This window comes from Onychomys torridus, chromosome 20 (assembly GCF_903995425.1).
Source record: "Onychomys torridus chromosome 20, mOncTor1.1, whole genome shotgun sequence".
Taxonomy (NCBI): Eukaryota; Metazoa; Chordata; class Mammalia; order Rodentia; family Cricetidae; genus Onychomys; species Onychomys torridus.
Window position 1 is genome coordinate 40,702,394 of NC_050462.1, and position 21,448 is coordinate 40,723,841.

At 43.7% G+C, this 21,448-nt stretch overlaps 1 protein-coding gene across 3 annotated transcripts in view; it reads right to left on the reverse strand.

Annotated features, from left to right (window-relative positions):
* The window catches only part of Srgap1 (SLIT-ROBO Rho GTPase activating protein 1), a 270,798-nt gene that overhangs the window by 91,506 nt on the left and 157,844 nt on the right, over positions 1 to 21,448 (reverse strand). For all 3 annotated transcript variants that reach the window (XM_036169672.1, XM_036169674.1, XM_036169673.1), the window contains exon 4: positions 13,877 to 13,939. In XM_036169672.1, the coding sequence (XP_036025565.1) occupies positions 13,877 to 13,939 (63 nt within the window). The remainder of the gene's footprint in view (positions 1 to 13,876; positions 13,940 to 21,448) is intronic.

Sequence of the window (21,448 nt, forward strand, 5' to 3'; positions counted from 1 at the left end):
CACACAGCTGAGCCTATAGGGGAATGTTCTCAGGCAAACCAGGACAATAAATAATATACTTCCTGGTAGCTAAAGACATGTTATTATTTTTCATTGTCAGAATTGATGGTGGACACATTTTAGCCCCAAAGAAAAGCTGGTGTAACAATATACTAATTAACTCTCTCTCCCCCTGCCTCTGCCTCTGCCTCTGAGGACTTGAGCCAGGAAGAGACCACCACACTATGCTGGGGGTACGGGGTTTCCTTAGAACCCTCTGAGGGTTTTGATGCTGTGACTCATCTATTTAGTTTCACAGAACACATCCAGAAATGAACAATGCCCCTGCCCTGCAAGCTGTCTTGCTCACTGCTGTATTGATGAACCTTCCTCAGGGATATCTATCATTCTGGTGACTTTAATTAGCTCCCAAACTGATTATTGATCAATCATCAAGGGCTCATTAGGGAGGAAAGCCCAGAGTTCTTTGGCAGTGAGGGGCTGACATACAGAGATGGGATGTGCTTCTGTTTTCGACGGCTACATTTGAACAAAAGGGGCTGTTCGACACGTTCAAAATGCTAAACTGAACAATAATTTTAAAGTGTTAATATTAATTACAATGAATTGATAAGACTTTGCCACTTTAATAAAACCATTAAGTGAAAAACGGGTAATTTGGCTTACAAAGGATAAATTATTTCAAGCCTCATTAAAAAGAAAATGTTTCTATTTGTAACAAGAGAAAACTGTACTTATTAATCTTAATCCGAGCTGGAGCTACTTTCAATAGTTATTAGAGGCGGTTTCTAATTTAAGGCTTTGAGTCATGGGCAAGGGTAATTGGTGCTATTCATTTGCAAGGGACTCCTGACGAGCATGCGTACTCAGCAGAAACTGCTCAAGCCCCCTTCTTTGTACCACAGAGAATCCCTGTCCTACGACTTTATTAATACATTACTTCATCGTGTGATATACGTCAGGCAGCATATGTCAACACATGATGTTTTATTCTTGTTTCTGTTATTTTTTTAGCACATAAGGTAGTTTTTCATAAGTACAATAAATAACACTAAAATCTGTACTTACTTTACAAGTATTGGAGATTTCTCATATGAAATGCCATTTTACCTAAGAAACTCTTTCTTCAAGATTATTTCCCTTTTTTAGCTTCTTAAGTATTACATTGTAGACGGGTAAAGAGGCAGGGCTTGAGATTTTCATGAAAAGCCCAGCTTTCTCAACGTTTATTTTAAAATCACAAACTGGCCGACATTCTTACAATCCCACAGGGGCATGGAATTCCCTTCTGTGGCAACATGCTTTTGCTCACACATCCCTTCTGTGTGGAATGTCTCCCCGACTTGTCCTTTATCTCTAGACGAAGGTGTTGGTGTCTCCAGGAGGTCTCTGGAAGGGAGGCATCTATGCAGCCCAGCACCTAACACCACACACAGGACTATCCCACACCAGCCCAGTTCGGCACCAAGACTGTGCAGCCACCCATTGCTCCTGGGTCTTTTATGTTTGCTGAGAGGCCCCCTAAGTCAGTCTGTGCATATGACCCGCATGCAACAAAGACAGCCCTGTAACACTCTTACAGCTCAGGCAGTAGCACCTTCAGTGCCTTCCATTTAACTCACTTAGGACTCTGAGATTTTGGATGAGTGGAAAATAATTGCATTCTCTAAGTCCTATGTCATTACAAATCAGAGCCTCTCTGCACATACTTACAGCAAAGATATCCTCTATAAAAACAGGCACACTGTCTTAAAGACTGTTCATTCTATTTCTGGGTGAATTTGATAATTAAGCTCAGGAATCAGGCCGTCAAATCCAAAGCTTAGCATTGCCTCTTAGTTTTGGCATTCTTAAGTCAGGAATAAGATAAAGTAGAGAGAAGGTTATTCTGGTTACAAAACAAATGTAGCCCAAAGCTCTTGAAATTGTAACCAGCACAGTGGATGCTTAATAAATACTATTACAATTAATAAAACATCTCACCTTTCTTTCATATCTGCTGTGACCCGACTGTCTGCCTCCATGCAAATCCATATTTTCGAATCCTACCTCCCAAGGTCATGGGATTAGGGGGACAATCTGGAGTGATTACATCATGGGGATCAGGGCCGTCACAAATGGATTGCTGCCTATACACTAGGTCTTAGACTGGCCCTGCCCACCACACGAGGACAATGTGGGGTGCTATGAGCTAGAGACAAAGGCCAGGAGGCACTCACCAGTGAAACCTGTGTCTGTCATGAGCTTGTACTGTCCTCAGCCCTCAAGCTGTGAGAAATGAGTTTCTGAGGCGCCAGAGTTCTGTTAGGGCCGACAAAATGGCAAGAGCCCCAAGCCAGGCAAATGCTCACTTGTCTATTCCTACACATCTGGGAGAGGCTGGGGAGCAAGGAGATCTTTTTGTTGTTGATGTTCTGTTCTGTTTTGTTTTACAGATCAAAGAAATTGACCTACAAAGAGACTTAATCCTTGCCTTACAAGTCCATGAACAAAGTAATAGAGTCATGCAGAAAGTGTGTGCATCGGGAAGGGCTTTCATAGGAAGCTTTCAGAGGCACTGGAATACAAGTTCAGTCTATAGAGTGGCGGTGAGCAATGCATTCTGAGCAGCTGGAGATGTTGAAGGGAAAAGCCAATGCGTGATGAAAGGCCACCAAATACACTAGAATCTCAGAGACACTTGCCATTTAAACAGCTCCCTTTAGGGAAATAGCTCTCAGGCCTTCACTGGTGTGTGTGTGTGTGTGTGTGTGTGTGTGTGTGTGTGTGTGTGTGTGTGCGCGCGTATTAGGCATCTAATGTGACAAAGGTTTATAGATGAAATACTTAACTGAGGACACTAAACACTTGGTCTCTAGAAGTCATAAAAGCCTCACTCACTCCCAGCACTGGGACTTGAAAGTGGAAACTTGACAAGGGAATCTTTTTCTTTCAATGAACAATAGTCTGGAATCTGACGCCTAGCCCCACAGTCTCAAAGGGAACGCTTCTCAGTCTGTGTGGAAGATGAAAGGGAAGAAGAAAGCAACCGCCCTTTGTTAATCTGAGCAAGGAAACCTTTTGAGTTTTCAGCTTGCTTTTGATGGGAATCTAACTATTTCTTTTTCAATTCTGCTTGTGTCTGTGTGCTCACGTGTATAAGTGCATGTGTGTGGAGGCCAGGGTCCTATGCCAGCTGTCTTCCCAATCTCTCTGGTGGTTCAGCAAGCCCAAGGCATTCTGACTCCTCCTCTTTGGAGCTGGGATTACAGGCAGAGGCCACTGTGCTTGGTGTCGTGCTAGGGGACCCCGCTCAGGACTTGTGTGGCATTTGCCTGGACCTTAACTCTTGTTTTGTTTTATCGTCTCCTTTTTAGTAACTGTCTTGAAACCGTGCTGTCACTGATCTGCCCAGATGTGACTCCAGAGGAAACCCATGAGTGGATCTTTGCTCTTCCCAGGTCAGCCCTTTGACCCTGCTGCTCCACTCACTGGCTATCTGTCTCTCTCTCATCTCCCTCATTACTCCGAGACTCACTGTCCTTGGAAGACTTCTTCCTGCGGTTCTTCTCGGTTCTCACTGCAGACATTGCTGTGAGTATTGCTGGGGTCTGTAGGTATCACCCATCTTTTAGTGGATAACGGTAGTCTTTCAGCATCCCTGGGGGACAGGTTCCACAATGGCTCTCAAAATCTTGATGCTCAAGTCCTTTACATTAAAGGGCACGGTATTGGCACAGAATCTTTGTATATCCTTCCTATATACTTAAAATCATCTCTAGATTATTACAGTGATCTCTAGATGATTATATCCAGTGTAATGCAAATGTTGGGGAGAGAGGTGCTGTAGTATGTGACTCAGGGAACTGTGGCGAGAACACAAGGTCCATTCATGTCTGGTAGAGGTGCCAGGTTTTGGACCATTGTTGATCCATGCTTGGTTGACTCCACATGGATATGGCTGCCAACTGTGATGGTGTGCTTGACTGTATAATCACTAATAAAAAGGTACCGGATGTGGGCTAAAAGCACAGAGTCAGTCTGGTCTGAGATCTCCTGTCATCTCGGGCAAAGTACTTCTGTGTCTCTGCCTGGGCTGCCTGCCAGAAGAGTTTAAAGAGCTAATTATGTAAATGGCACAGACCAGTGCCAGGAGGAAGGTTACCTGTTATTACAATGGTGCTGTGTATAACCGCTTCTCTGAAAGCCTCTGGGCTGGCACAGTCTCTCCTGGGCTGGCACAGGCACACACCTCATAGGAACCTATGTGCTAGTCTGTATTCAAGCCCTGAGTTTTGTTTCCAACCCGGTCACGAATTAGTTCTTAGGCTTGAGTGAATAATAACCATGGGTTTGGTGATCCACTTCCAAAACGAGAGATTAAGCTGGTCATTTCTAGAGAGCAATTTAGTACGAAAATTCTATCAGCCTATGGCATATTAAATCCAGAATGCCACGTGAGTTAGAAATCATATGTACGTAGGTAGGTTGAAATGGATCACCAGATACAATTGGTTTTGATCCTGATGTCTTTGATATTATTTGTTTTCTTTCTACTAAGAATCATTTCTTGCCCATTTTTCAGGTAATAGATCAAAGAAAGGGTTTATTATTTGTTGTGGAATATTTGTCTACACTGTGTGAAGATGTGCCACTGTGATTGGTTAAATAAAGAGCTGAATGGCCAATAGCTAGGCAGGAGAGAACAGGCGGGACTTCTGGGGAGAGAGAGGACTCTGGGGATGCCAGTAAGGCTTGAAACACGTTGGAGATGTAATACAGAGGAGACATAACGGAGCCATGTGGCAGGATGTAGACTACTAGAAGCAGGTTATTTAAGTTATAAGAGCTAGTTGAGAAAAAGCTAAAGCCAAGCTTTCATAATTAATAAGGAGTCTCTGTGTTGTTATTTGTGAGCTGGTGGCCTAGAGAAAAGTATAACTACAACTCATGTTCTGGTTAGTACTAAGTACATTTAGTATTATGTTTATGCCATATATATATATATATATAATGGACATACATATATAGGCTTGAAGAACAATGGAAAGCAAAGAACAACAGATTAGTTACCCAATAAAAATAAATCCAATTAAGGTATCTGTCATTAGCAGATTCTAATAATTTAAAAGACATAATTCTGTATTTCAGAATATAACAGTTGGGTAAAAATACTTTGTTGTTGGCAAATATCCTAAATATAAAACATCCTTTAGTGTTTAAATTTCTGTTTTAGTAAAATATGCACTTTTTCATTTCCAACCCAAATAATCTTGGGGGAAACAAGTTGATACTGCTCACTTAGACTGTCATATTTGTGTCTGTGTGTTTGTGGTTCAGACTCACCCAAAGTAATTTTCTTTTCTTTCTTTCTTTTTTTAAAGATTTATTTATTTATTATGTATACAGCATGTATGCCTGCAGGCCAGAAGAGGGCACCAGATCTCCTTACAGATGGTTGTGAGCCACCATGTGGTTGCTGGGAATTGAACTCAGAACCTCTGGAAGAGCAGTCAGTACTCTTAACCTCTGAACCATCTCTCCAGCCCCCCAAAAGTAGTTTTCAAATCTCATTCATAAAACAAAAACTCTAATCAGGAACTAAGGGAGTAAGTACTCAACATCATTAACCAGCAGAGTGTGTCCTACATAATATCTCTGTAAAGTTGTTACCAAACGGCTTTCGTCAACTACCCATGAAATGCTAACTTTATGAACTGCAGTCCTTTGGGTAGGAAAAGAAGCAGGTTAAATTGCCAACATCCCCTCCAAGTCAGTTCTGGGATTGGTGACAGAGCCAGAGGATCCAAGTAGCTAGCAGCCAAAGTGAGGGGGATATCATGGAAAGAGTTCACCGTCATGATCTCTAGACAGGCTGCTTTTGAAAGATCTTTCCAGGTAGCTTCACTGGGAAGGTGGTATTCCAAAGAGGGTTTCCGTGTAGGAGATTTTTACATGTTCCTTCCTCCTTATTTCCCTCTGTTCAGGGTTTTGCTCCAAGCACTCAGTCCTTTTTTTTTTTTTTTTTTTTTTTTTGTAGTTCATCTCAAAGGAATGAATTTTCATTTTCATTATAGAAACATATCCCAAGTATGCAAAATGCCTTGAAGTAAAAGAAATACTTCATGAAAAAAAAAATTGAAAGAACAAAAAAGTTCTCTGAGGCTTTCTGAGAAAAATCTGCTATAAGGCCAGAGTCTTGGGCTTTTTCGGAACCTCTAACCTTGCCTGGGGCATGCTTCTTCAGGAGTCTGTTGGCTCCAGCTTTGTAAGCTCACAAGACCAATGGGAGGCTTCCCTCCACAGTTCTCTGAGGCCAAATTTTCAAGGAAGGGTCAAAATAACATCACCATCTTTCTCATTCCTGATAAAACAATAGTGAGCTCTTTGTATTTTAACGTTTTTTTAAGAGCTATGTTCTTCAAACATATGTGAAGGCCAGGGTGGACACTGTCCTCACAAGTGTCTCTAACAGCTCCCTGTAAGTTCCCGAGAGCCTCTGGGATGGTGTCCAGGACAGGTCTATCTGCCATTTATGTTGCTGGACAAATAGGATTCAACTCAGAGAGAAGAAATGGGTGAATGGATCAAGACAGTGGATCTCAGTAATAGCCATTGTCTGAACACACACTCGACACAAGGCATGGACAATACCGTGCTCAAGCTAAATGAAAGACAAGGTTTTCAAGGTTCCCTAAATGGACACACCCTAATACCCAAGTTGAACAGACAAAGAAATTTGATCCACCAGTTCAGTAACCCACATAATAGTCTCAGAAACTCTGTCAGGGTTTTACAAGTAAAATATGTTTTACCTCTGAATTCCTCTGTTCTTCAGGTCACACACACATGCATGCATACACACAGGCACACACATAGACACACACATACACAGACAGACAGGCACACACACACACACACACACACACACACACATACACAGACAGACAGACACACAGACACACAGGCAGACAGACACACATACACATAGACAGACAGACAGACAGACAGACAGACAGACAGACAGACACACACACACACACACACACACACACACACACACACAGTTTCTCCGCTTCTCTTGGCATCCTCCCTACGGCAGAGGTCCAGTGCGGATTGATGGGTTTTGGAGAAAGAGCTGGGATTAGATTTTAGATGAGTCATTCACTGTCTGTGTGACCCTGAGCTAATTATTCTGGCTCAGTCCCTATTTGTAAAACTGAGATTCGGTCTGCCTGCGTCATGGAGCTGCTATGCGAAGTCAGCATCACGAGGTTCCCGCCTGAACATCGGGGTGGGTAACACCTCATTTTCTCAGTTCTCTTTCTTGTGACTTTATAGAACCTGAGGATGGATGGCTTCTCGAGCACGGCCAGTCTCGCATGCCACTGATGCACAAAGTGAGGGAGAATCAATTACACATAGGGAACCATCAGTTTCACGTGTATGTATCCCGATACCTGTGTTCATCTCTGTTAGAATTAGTTTACACAGACACTAAGTCCACAGAGCCTATGGAAGGCAAAGAAACATTAAGGAGAGGCAAGTAATTGTAAACCATGAGTTTGTAACATATAATTTAAAATACAGCGTAACCTCTCGAGGCTTCGGTATTAGGACAAAGCTCTTATTGGGTTGATTGATGGTAATTTCATTTTCAGTGTTTCCTCTAACCTCTGCATCATAGGTTCCCTTGCCCAGTCCCCTTGCATAGTCCTGTTACTATTGATTTCATTTTCTTAAGCAAATTACCTCCCTGTTTTTTTTTTAAACAAAAATTCACTCTAAAATAAAACAAAACACACACACACACACACACAAAACCACTAAAATTTGACACCCCCCCCCCCCCCCCCCCAATTTAGAGTGTTAACCTGATGATTTTTAAAAATTCTAGACCTTGGAAATTTTTGGAGCTTAAGTACTTGAAGTCTCTGCAAATATTCCAAAACTTGACCTGGCCCCAAGCAGTGTGGATAAGGAAGACTCAATATATATGAAAACCACCTGTGATTACCGGGGATCTCTACAGCTAATCCACGAGATGGACAAGGACCGGTTAACCATCCATGCCCACCTGTGCCCTCCTGATGCCCAAGACAAGGATGCCGCAGATGACACTAACGGGCAGGTGTTTACCCACGTCCTGAATGCTTTCATCCTCTTAGTACCTCAGCCCACCGTATCACACACTCATCTGCTTTCCCTGTTTATTTCTTCTCACTAGAACCTGATCTGTTCACATTCCTGGCTTCTCTCCAGCGTATGGAACGGTGCCTCGCACAGGAAACAGCCAAAAAGTCTTGAATGAATAATTAGACTTTGTCACACTCCCTCTTTACAGTAACTCTGAGGGTTGGGTATTATGATTGCCACCGCAGATGAGAAACCGAGGCAATGTTGGGAGGGCCGTGATTTAATAGCTACCCATCCCTCCCCTCTGAAGCTTTACTAGACGCTAGGGTGTCTAGTTTTAAGCTCCAACCAACCTGACAAGGTCATGGGCTGCCTGGTTATTTTGTTGAAGGTCACTGGAGGTCTGTGTCTGAGGGTATTTCTAGATGGAATTACCACTTAAGCCAGAGCACGGTGTTAAACAGACTGCCTTCCCAACTCACATCTGGTCTTGCACACACATCCATGGCTTGCACAGAACAGAACTTCTGGGCAGCGGTCAATCCACTTGCTGTGTGACCGCCTGAGACTGAGACACTGGACTTCCACTCTCATGCTTGGAACCTGACTGGACCTTACAGGGCCAGTCCTCCAGGTTTTCCCAGGCTTTTGGACTCAGACTAGAAACTATACCATCGATGCTCTGGTGTCTCCAGTTTCCTAGGAAGATCTTGGGATGCTTTCATTCTCCACAATTGTGACAGCCAACTAAGCTGGGCATGTGGCACACACCTGTTTCCCTAGCCTTTGGATGGTGACTATATTTCTGCTTCCTATTAGGTGTTCAAGGTCAACCACTACCACAGAACGAGTTTGAAGCCAACCTGAGCTACATGAGACCTTGTCTCAAGATTACTTTGCATGTGTGCACAGACATGCGTGCACACAGACACACACACACACACACACACACACACACACACACACACACACACGTGCACGCGTGCATCTTCGCTGCCCCATTGGCTGTGTTTCTTTGGAGAACCCTGTCTAATTCCCAGGACTATACAAATGGCAACACGCAGCAGCTGGGGCTGGGATACCAACACAAGTGTGCTGATGGGCAGGCTAGCCTTCGTGGTCTTATTTGAACACACTATTCCTGGCTTCCTGACCCCACTATCAACCTTGCTGATTCTGCTGTTTAGCTTGATTACAAGCGTTCAACTCGGGAAGTGCGTAAGCAGCCAAGACTCAGACACAGAGTTTGAGAGGCCTGGATTACCCACTTACTTTCTGGCCCACTAAGTTCCATCTGTTCGCTATTTAGATGAACTTTTCTAAGAGGTACAGTTTGCCATCCAGACACATGTTTAGTTTTTCACTTACATTTTTTAACTAAAGCAACATTAATGCTATTGATTCTTAAAAAAAAAAAGGACAAAGGGGCAGGTGATAACTTACTTAATTTATCCTTATTTGAGGGAGATGATTACATTTAGATATCCGGTTGCAGAATGATTCCCTAAGACTCTAGCCACAGAAACAAGGTGGCAGTCAAGGACACAGGCTCCGGAGCCAGAGTTCCCACTTTACTAGAGACTATGCAAGCCAGGGCAAGCCTCTCTCTGCCCTTAGGTTCCACAACTACAGAGTCAGGATAATGAGAGAACCACCTTCTGGGGATGCTGTGTGGAGCTCACACAACACGCTAGCACAGTAACAAGCACATATACAGTAAGTCTGCAATAAATAGGAGCCACTTTGGGAGGTATGACTGTCTGTGAGTAACTTCCTTTTTCTTCCAAATGAACAGAATCCCCATAAAACAAAGAAACAGACACACCTTAGCAATACACTGGCTAGCAAAAGACTGCAATTTCCAGATGTACGGCCTTGAAGCTCCCAGGGACCACTCTGAATTCCGGCTAAGGAGATACACATGGAAACATAATGTAGGATGTTCCTCAGGTCTTCCTGATAGATGGGGGCCTGCTCTTCCCTTTCTCCATTCTGGTTCCAGGAACGCAGAGGCTAGAGTTCCCATAACTATCTGCAGCTCCACGGAGGCTGCAATTGGGTTTCTCTGAACAACAGATTAGATGCAGCCTGGTTCCCGAAGGGTTTTCTGGATATCAGCCCTGTGCCGCCAATCTTTAGACTCTTAGGAGAAAGCATAAACTTCTAATGTGTTCCTGCTATTATTTCTGGCATCTCTGATACTCAAGGCCAAACCAGGGGCTTTGGCTTGTCCCTCATGGCAGTTTCAACATCCACCTAGAGGCTCGAACCCATTTTGGGTCCATGTTTTTACAGAGAAAGGCAAGATGGACAAACACAGAAAAGGAGCCAGCTAGCACACCTTCAAGACCTCTCCTCCTATGATGGTTCATCTTGACCGGCAACTTGACTGGACCCAAGAGTGCCTAGAAGACTGTTAAGGAAACCCTTTGGCTGTGCCAATGGGGGCGTGTCCAGAGATAGTTAACTAAGGCAGGAGGGAATGCTGACCATGGGTGGTGATCACGTGACGGAACAGACTATGGGACAGAAGCTCTCCACTGCAGGCAGGAGCTCCCTTCTCTGCATCCTAGTGCCGAGGACGTGAGCCAGTTCTGCTCTACTATGTTCGTTCTGTCTTACCACAGGCTCACGGCAGTGGAGCAACCACAGACCCAAGTGAAATCATGAACCGGCATCATCTTTCTATTCTTTCAATCATTTCTCTCAGGTGTCTGTCAGCACAGCAGCAAGCCGCTAAGGGCACATCCTCTTTCCAAAGTCAGTCTTGTGCCACGATCCCCTCTCCTGCGCAGAACGCCAGGGCTTCCTGCTCCGTGCACCACACACCTTGTGCTCTATATTATCCACTGATGAGAGCATTCTATCATATGTTACGACATCACCATACAACCCAGACTCATCAGGTTCAGTTCCAGCGAACGGACGAGGGATTGTAAGGCATCTTTTTCTACTGTTTTCCTGAGCAGTTCGTACTATGAGCCAAAGCCTTCTGGAAGGTTTGAATTATCAACAAGTGCTGTGGGAGCAACAGGTTGGAGTCAGGAAGCGTGTGCCTAAGACCGTCACCTGCTGAGGTTGACTCATAAATACGTTAATACATTTCCCAAATGTTCACCCCCTACTCCCAGAGAGTTTCAAGAACGTGTGAACAAAGGAGAACTGAGTATTTGTCTGACTAGGAAATCAAATAGCAACCAAATTCCCTGGGGCTATGTCCTTTCTACCTTTACTTTAGTAACCATGATGATGTCATCAGCCGCTCAAAACGCTACTCAAGATACCAGGAGGTTATTTGTTCCTGAGCAAATACTAGTCAGTGGTTCAATTAAACCATTTTCCTTAAGGCCCTAGTCCACCATTCAACTATCCTACACTTTTATTCTTTCTTCTTGTAAATTGAATATGTAAAATGCATAGACTTCATTTAGACAAGTCAGAATTTGTGTGTTTAGTACAAAGTGTAGGAAGACACCAAGCAACAGCTCCTTTGAAGGTAAGTGTATGGTGTGTGTGTGTGGTGTGGTGTGTGGTGTGTGTGTGTGAGAGAGAGAGAGAGAGACTGTGTGTGTGTCTGTGTTTACTAGTGTGTGTGTGTGTAAGAGTGTGTGTGTGTGTGTGTGTGTGTGTGTGTGTGTGTGTGTGTGAGAGAGAGACTGTGTGTCTCTGTGTTTACTAGTGTGCGTGTGTGTGTGTGTGTGTGTGTGTGTGTGTGTGTGTGTGTGTGTGAGAGAGAGAGAGAGAGAGAGAGAGAGAGAGAGAGAGAGAGAGATTGTGTGGGGTGGTGTGCATATGTGAGGGGAGTATGGCAGGGTGGGGAAGTTCACTGAAGGTGATCTCTGGTCTCCACTCAGCATGCTCTTCGAAGTGAATTTTCTTTCCAGGAGCTCAGAACGATCTCTAGATGGTACCTCATTGCCTCCCCCCCCCCCCCCCGCCTCTTAATCCCCCACTGACTCTGAGGGGTTACATGACTGACAAGGTCATCCAGTCTCTAGTAAGCCTTTCTAGGACCTTCAGACTTCAGATTGATGCTGATTAGAGTCCTGAGGACGTAAGTCAGCTGCCTTGACCCAACTCCCAGGGCCTGCCAAATATCCAAGCCCAGTGGACAGAAGGACCTAGGAGAAAGTGGAGAGATTAGACTCCGTCCGCACTCCATTTCCCGTGCTGTTCATCAGGCTTCTCTCAGATCTATCTGGCGATGGAGTTTAACCTGACTCCTGCATCTCTGACCCTGTCTGTGGTGTTGGGACAACCAGTGGATTTGCTTGGTGAAGTATGAACGGTGGGTTTGAATTTCTAGGCATGAGAAGCTCATGGGAAGTACAAAGACGACTTCTCCTTAAAATAGTTCAGTCAAAGGCAGCAGACACCCCGTTTGCTCTCTTCCTCAGAGACACAAGCTCATTTAACTTTTGAATGAAAAAGTTTCTAGAAATGGTTGAAATCCCTAGTCATCAGAACTTGACAAACCACATAAAGCACAGGCAGGTAAGTGGCCTTTCCCATCTAAAACTCAATTTCATCAGGTAGGTGGTATACAGTTAGGCCTTCTCACATGGAAGTTTTGTAGGTTGTGCATGAATAAGTATCTGAAGGAGAAATTAGCATACAGAAATCATCCTATTCAACACCCCCCCATCATCTAGACACAAAAATCTTAGAAAGGAGTCTGAGAAGATGGCTCAGTAATTAAGAATGCTGGCTGCTCTTCCAGAGGACCCGGTTCAGTTCTCAACCCACACTACAGCTCACAACTGCCTGTAACTTCAGTTCTACGGATCCTGACCCCTTTCCCAGACTTGCCTGGCATGGGTCCAGGTACGTGCATAACGTTTTCTCAGATGGACACATGTACACTTAAATAAAATAAATCTTAAGATAAGCCAACCTTCGTGCATTTCATAAAAATGTTTTATTTTTTTAAAGTTTAATTAGTTAACAAACTCCTTTAATCAGCAAGTATTAATGGGGCGTTAGAAATGTAATTTACCAAATTACGTTTTACACCCTTGTCTTTTTAGGAACAAATAAAATTTAAAGCTAAGAAAAACATTAGTAGTTTAAAAAATAGAGTGTCTCTAAATTATTTATGATGATAATCAATACCCTAAGTGAAATGTAAGTCAAATAAAACAAATTATTATAAGGAAGGACATAAAGATATCGCCATCCCCCCCCACCTCAAATAATCTTAGTGCAGTGCCATTTCCAAATAGTCAAATGAACTGAAATGGAGGGAGGGGTATGGAAGAGAAAAAAAAAGAGAGAGAGAGAGAGAGAATGAATGGCATAGGATCCAGCTCAGTAACAGAGCACTTGCCTAGCCCAAGGTCCAAGGGTCGGACCCAACCCTGTAAGATACAAATAAATAGAAAGGCAGAAATGAAAGAACCTACAACCAAGCAACTCCAAACGGCTCACATCTAAGAACAGCAATCTTAAACAAAATATTCAAAAATGGAATGCGGGTCTCACAGAATCCAGCCAGTTAAAACGCATCTAATTAAGGCCTCTATATTCTGTTTTCTTAAAGTCTTTAACTGCGTGTGTGCATGCTAGTGCGCACACACTCATGAGGTCGCTGAGTGTGGAGGGACCGGCAGAGGAATGCACCCAACACGCTGCTACCTCCTCCTAGATTTTCACAAGAAGCCCATCAGTCAACACTGCAGCTTGGAGGAAGGTCTAAACTGAGCAGCTCCTAGAGGCCAGAAATAAAAACCAAGAAGCCCACAAATGAAGTCAACGTACTCACCGTATAAAGCTCATTAAGAACCTTCATTAAGTCCTCATGCAGTTGGAATGCAATCTCTTTGCTCTACAAAGAAGAAAATGAGAGAAAAGCATTACAACGCATGAGCCATGTTGTTTTTAAATTTTACCCATTTTAAAGACCACTCACTGAAGGTAGAAGGATATCTAAAACATAATAGAAAGCCAATGCATCCTAACTACCACAAAACACCTCGGTCAACAGCCCTTTCTCATATGGAGGAGCATGGCTCATGGTCTCTATAGGATATGCAGGAACAAATAAAGGGGCAGCCCAGAGGGCTTCCCCACCAGCCACGTCAGACCTTGTGGGAGGGTGGGGGATGTGTTCACAGGGTGAAGTGTCATGCTGGCTTAGATGGTGAGTTGCAGGCCAGGCATGGTGCGGCCTATGATAATCCTGGCATTAGGCAGGGTGCTGGAGGAGGACAGTGAGTTTCAGGCCAGCCTGAGCCACTGTCTCAATAAAAAAAAAAACCAAGAGGCCAGTGAGAGGGCATTTACAGTGCAAGCCTAAGATCCTGCATTTGCCCACCTAAAGGTGGAAGGAGGAAACTGACTTTACAGACATGTCTTCTGATTACACGTGCGACACGGCACATGTGCCCCCCATATATATCTACACACAATAAAAACAGGAAAATAAATGGGAAAAGAAAGCTAAAAAGGGTAAATTTGAGCAACCAGTTTCCCTCTTCCATATAATCACCATGGATTATATTGTGGTGATTCCCTAAACAGCAACGTTAGAGGGAATGAACTCTTCTGGTTCACTACAACTTTCAGAAAACACTTCTGAAACTGTCAGGGGACGAGTTCACTTACGGTCCACACATTTCTACATCTGCTTTATTTTTTATGAAGACCAAACCCCAGAGTTGACTCTTCTCCCTGCTTATCCTGAGTTTCATGGAGAGAGAATTGAATACTGTTTTCACCAAGCTGTGAGTTATTTTCAAGTTATTTTATTCATGCATGTTTATCTCTGGTGTGAGTTCATCCTGTCGTCATCTACAGAAAATGGATAGAGTATGTACAGTGTGCTCCATCTACAGTGTGAGACAATAACAGGAGCTACCCCTGGCTCTCACACTGGGCTGTACAGTTTCCCATGCTACCTATGAGAATGGACACTTAGGACATAGGATTTAAGATGGCTCTTAATCTCACCCAGCCTGGCCATTTTGGCTAGGTGCACAGGAAGCTTGGATTAAAGCCTTCAATGACCACAAGAGCAAGTGGAACTACCTTGTGTGAGGGGAGTGAAGTGGTTGCTATAGCTACAGAGACCATCTGCAGACCACTGTGTAGAGGGGATGGCCGTGGCCAGTCTTAAGAATCTGGGTCTCCAGCCACACTAGTGGAAGCCCATGAACTGTGGACTGGTGGCTGTGGAGTCCCCATGGGACTGGACTAGGCCCTCTAGATATGGAAGACGGTTGTTTGGCTCCAACTGTTTGGGGGCCACCCAGGCAGGGGGATCGGGATCTGTCCCTGGTTTATGGGCAGGCTTCTGGAATCCAGTGCCTGTGGTGTGACACCTTGCACAGCCTTGGTGCAGTGGGAAGGGGCTTGGACCTGCCTAGGCTCAGTGTGCTGGTCTCTGCTGGCTCCCCATGAGAGACCTCAATTTGGGGGATGTGGGGATGCAGGGTGGCTTGGGAAAGAGGGCTGGGGTGGGTGGGTGGAGGGAGGAGGTGGGATCTGTGGATGGCATGTGGAGTGAGTAGAAATTTTCTTAATAAAGAAAAATGAAAAAAAAAAAGAATCTGGGTCTCAATAGCCAATTAGGTTATTGGTTCAGACCTTAACAACAACCAAAGTCCAAACTGATGAAGATCACAGGTGATAAAACATCCTGGGAAGAAAACATCAGAGTTGTACTTGAGTGCTGAGAAATTCAAACCCATTAGCAGCGTGTATCACTGGGTGTCTTTGGGGGTCCTGGACAGTGTCGTGTTGTACATTCCAGGCTCTGACAGTGTTCGGATCTCTAAACTGGATATAGGAATTTTAAATTTTGCTCTGTGCCTGATCTATAAATATGTGGAGACTAAGAATCACTCCGAAGTAAAAGGAACCTGCATGTGGGCTAATCTAGTCAACTGGAACTCTGTTCCCCCTAAATTGGGACTCTGAAGGTATGCATTACACTACACTCTCCTGTGACTCTAGCTTGGTGTTATTTTAATATCTGGTTTCATTCAAAGAACTGGCCCATCGATTTAAACTCTCTAATGGGATCAAAGGCCACCAAGGAGTCCTGCTCAGTTACCCACGTTTCAGGTAACAAGTCCAAAAAGAAAATATTTCTTGGCTAAGATTTCCAAACCATAACAGAAAAAAAAAATCCCATCGGTTCAATTAATCTCACACCAACATATTTAAGGTCAGAGTAAAGGCTTAGCCTGAGGCTCTAAGGGTCATACGTGTAACCCTTGGCTGAACATCTGAGAACAAGCAGGATGGTTCTTGGTACATTGTACATTTTTACAAGACTCCAGGTGATGAGGTAGAAGGCATCTGGCATACACTTGCATTTTAATTTCGTCTTTTCATGAGATTCTCTGCCCCGCTCCGTGTGTGTGTGTGTGTGTGTGTGTGTTTCCAGGAGGCAGTATGTCATAATGCTTCAAAGGAAGGGCTCTAGAACCAGAAAATCCATTTTGACTTCTTGGAGACTTTGGCTTTCTGTCTCAGTGTGTGGTCTTCGAGATGAATGGCAGCTTACTGACTTCAAGTCCATTGACCTCAGTGTAAGAGGTGCTTCTTAGAAACTACCTGATTTGATTCTGATGTCACTCCCCATTGCCTGAGGTTTTTAGTTTCCCCAGATGACTCTTGACTTTGAAAGGCCCTAACTACTGTGTTCCAGCATGGGTTTACCCTTACTTCATCGTCATAGACATGGACTCAACTTAGCTTCCTATGTACTCTATGTATGAATTCATAGAGTGTTATGTTAGAAAACTGATAACCCCTGAAGCCAATATGACATGATCTATACATGCTATGAACAAGGTCTTTAGGGACCTGTCTCTAGTGGTAATTTTAGTGATTGTGGAAAGCTGATAGAGCATTGCTTTCAGGAGAGACACCCTTAGCTATCCCCCAGGACACAGTTTGTATTTGTTCACTGAGTTGCCATCCATACTTTTCCTGACCTAGTAGAGAAACTCACAGTTCATCATTTCCTTCCTACCATCTTTTTTTTTGTTGTTGTTGTTGTTTTTGAAACAAAGTCTTATTATGTAGTCAGTGCTGGCCTTGAACTCCTGATCACGCTCCTTCAGCCTCATGAGTCACCACCCTGGGGTTCACCACCCCTTCTGTCATCTGGAGGGATTGACAAGGAGCTGCCTGCCTTGAACAACACTAGTTTATGTTGACTAATGCGGGGAACATGAATTCAAACGTCTCTGTGTTTAGAGGTCCATGGGCCGGAACAACATCAATAGTTAATCAGAAGGCTGTAGGCATGGTTCCTGTTCTCACGGCATGGGACCCTCACAAGGGTCACTTCATCTTACCCTCCCTCATTCCAGTCAAAACGTCTCCCATTTATTACTGTCACAATGAGAAGTAATGTTTTCCTTTAAATAATACTCCAGATACCTAAAAGAAAATCACTTCTTCAGAACCGTAGTTGGAGCTCCATTAGTATCTAAGAACCTTAGACTGATAAACTGAAATCCTTCTTAGTGCTTAGCATACAAAACAATGAGCTTTTAGAAAATTCCTGGATGTCGAAAGCCATCAATATTCAGTAGGGTGTGCATGCACTTGGGTTCTATTTCACTAAGAATATATATACACACACACCCAGGGGTAAATTCTAAACTCCTTTCTAATTATGTATTAATTGACACTTTGGTATTTCTGATACATTAAGCGTAAGTTCACAATGAACATTTCCAAGGTTTTCTTCTATTTTCACGATGAAAATGAGTGAGGGGTGTTGAAGGACACTGGGGCAAAGGGACCATGACTGTGACATGAAGTCTTCCCTTCAAGTGTGCTTATCTAACTAATATGGCTCTGAGCTATAACTATCTTATCATAATCAAGAATATTGTTCCTTCTTTAAATACCATAATTTTTTTCATGTATTTATATCATGTTCAATCATTATAATTTGATTTCCCACAACCACCCAGGAGTGTGCCCCATCCACTTGACGTTATTACTCCAATGTGTTCATCATTTCCCACCAATCACGCCATACATGGTTCAGTTTATTGACTTACTCCTTCGACTTCACCTTAAGACAAGGTTTTCCAATTTAGCTCAGGCTGTCCTTAGACCTGTTATGTAGCCGAGGCTAGCTAGATTCACACTCTTGCCTCAGCCCCATGAAACTTTCTTCCCTTTTTTATGCTTTAATTTTTTTTTTAATTTCAGATACTTATCAGTACTGACATATAAGTTTCCCATATATGTAATTACGTATGAATGTTGTGTAAATTAAGATAATTTAAAATTTCAACAAAGTAGTTTAAAAAGGGACAAAAGACAGGAATTATGCTATTTTTAATATAAAGCAAGGATAAAACATTTCAACACAGCTAGTGTTCTAAAGAGGTTTTTCTCAGTTTGTGATTTTTCTGCTCTCTATCCTCCTAAAAACAAAGAAAGTATTCATTAAAGATTAGAAATCTGAAATTCTTAAAAATTAATTGATGTTATATGATTTCCTTTATAGGCATGATCTACTATGTAAAAGCCATTGAAAAAGTAATTTTATAGCTAAACCAAAGGGCCAAAGCTCAGTTGGGTGGGGAAGGGTGTCAATCATGCAATTGCATGGTGTGTAGGCTGGCTGCAGCGAGCTCAGGACAATACATACAGAAGGTCATAGCGAGAGATGAAGCAGTCTTTTCAAGGTCATTTGGGTGGGATCTTGGTACATATCCCACTCAGGCATCTGTTCCAAGATAGTTCTTGGTATGTGTTCCTTTGCCAAAATGGCACAACCTTCTGAGTTGGCACAAAGCCTTCTTGTTAAGTTCTATACAATGAAGATGTAGGATGCATAGACAGTTCTGAAAGATGGAATTGTTGCAAAGGAGTCAGAGGCCAGGAATACCCAGTTTCTACAGGCTAGGCCAGGCCAATCCCATCCCATTTGGTCTGAAATGATGACTTCAAGGAGAACTGAGGTGGCCAGCCAGTTTCCTCGGTAGCTCAATCTCACTCATATTTTGTGCTATTTGCTTAGGGTGTTTCTTGAATGTGAGATTTCGAAGGATGAAAATATGAGTTTAAGTCTCTCAACACACACTAGAAGGCTTTTTTAAAAATGTATGCTGCTTTCAGGACAATGATATAACCTCTGTGCTTTCCACAGCTCTGTCCTCAGCCTGGACTCTGCTTTCTTCCCTCATCCAGATGGAACCCTACAAGCTGCTCGGAAATCATTCTTGCAAGTTGTCCCCCCAGGGAAAAAAATCAGACCTTCCCTTCATAGTGACTTCATGGTTAACTCACTTATTCCCCAGACACACTGTCTGGTGATTAAGAATTTAGGGTCTGAAATCAAACTGCCTATGTTCAAACTACTTTGTGGAAGTTAGTAGATAAGTTTTCAGAGGTCTTGGATTTTTTTCCACTGGCAAACAAAACAAAACAAAAAACCCCTGAATATTCTCTATGTCCCAGGGTTTTATTGGGATGGTTCTTATTAAACACTGAACACTGAACATAAGTTATCATGCTAATAACATTTCCTTTTTTCCCTCAAGGGAACAACAGGGGTTCAGATCTCCCCCTCTGCCTCCAGAGTCCACTGTCTCACAGAGCAACCAGACAATCTGCATTGGCTTATTTTTTGGTTGCCATAGTAAAATGGCAAATACCTGAAGCAGGGAAGAAAAAAGACATGTGTGTACAACACACACCACTCACATACACACATATTCATATAGCCCCTGCCCCCACCACCAAACTTACACACAAGGGTTTATTTAGCTCTTAGCTCTGGAGACACAGAGTGTGCAAGGCCCAGCTTGGCTCTGGTGAGGGCCTCACGGTGGACATCACCAACAACAGAGAGAAGGATACGTGAGGAAGGGATTGTATTTCCAGATAAGAAGCCAGAGAGGGATCAAGTCATTCTCACAGCATCCCGGGAGTCCCATCAGAGTAACTTTAATCCCTTCTCGGGGAAACTCCCCAAGTCCTATGAACCTCCGTTAGGCCTTGCCTCTTAGCCATCCGTCCACCTCCCCTCCCGTGGCCACACTGAGTTCCAACCCTCCAAATCACGAGCAACCCCGAGAACAAACTCCTCCTGTGGCACGGGTTAGACAGCATTCTGTAAAGGGTGTTGGATTAAGTGCCACTTGGGTGGGTGCTGGCCGGAGCTTTGCTACTAGAAGCCTACAGGCATGTGGCCTGAAACATTCCAGAAAGGAGAGGAGAAGACAGCACAAAGGGCTTAATTAATAGGAGCCACTCAGTGGGTACACTGAGTAATTAATCAAGTGACCTGTGTGGTTGGATTAAATGGCTGCTGACTCAGAGGGTTTCTGGCTGTCGCGGAGGAAGCTTTGAAGTAAATAATGTTGAGGTGACCAACCCAGGAATCCTGACCTTATGCTGAGTCAGAGTGGGAGTGAGAGAGACAGAGAGGAAAGGCAGATTAAATATTTAATGAGTGTTTCAAATGATTTTAGTGTCTCACACTTGGTTGGGCTGGGAATATAAATTCTGGGTAAAGCGGTCAGGGTCACGTTTCCACAGAGTGTGCGCTTTTAACTTTCTCGACCTCGTTCGAATGATTTTATATTAATAGAGCCCTTTAATTCACATCAACTCTGAGGACAGAGGTAAGGGTTTCTTCCAGAAACACCCAGTGGAGAGAACAGGGTTGGGTTTAACGGCCTGAGCCCAGGTTCAAGAGCATGTGCACAGTGTTTCTTTAGGATTCTCTCCTCCCTGGCAAGAGACGTGGCTTCTCTGCTTCAAACCAAAACTAGAGTTGGGCATGGTAGTTCATACCTATTAGAGAAACACATGGAAGGCTGAGGCAGGAGGACTGCTGTGAATTTGAGGCTAGCCTTGGCTATAAGTGACAGGCCAGCCCAGGTATACATGAGCAAGACCCGACGTCACAAAAAACAGAACCATCAAGCAAAGATCAGAGCAGGCACATTTCATCCCAGGCAGGGGCAAAATGAGTGTACTCCTTCAGCTGAAACTCCATGCGGGAAGAAAACATGGCGCCCAAGACTCAAAGAGGAAGCGGAACTTGTTCCCCAGAAACGAGTCAAGACTTGATCCCGAAGGGAGATGTTCAGGGCATCTTCTAGAACATCTGCTAATAGAACTGCCAGGACATTGCACACCCATGCAGAAAAAAGCCACTCAGTTTGTGAGTGACAGACAGAAAGATGCAGAGTTACTCAGGCATCTGTGACCTCCTGGGTGCAGTCCCTGAACACACAGGGCAAATCACTCAGAAGTTTAAAATTCTATTTTTATCTTTTTCTCATTAAAAAAAAATATCAGCAATTTTTCCCCCCAAGGGAAGTGATGTTCCTCACATATACCAGAC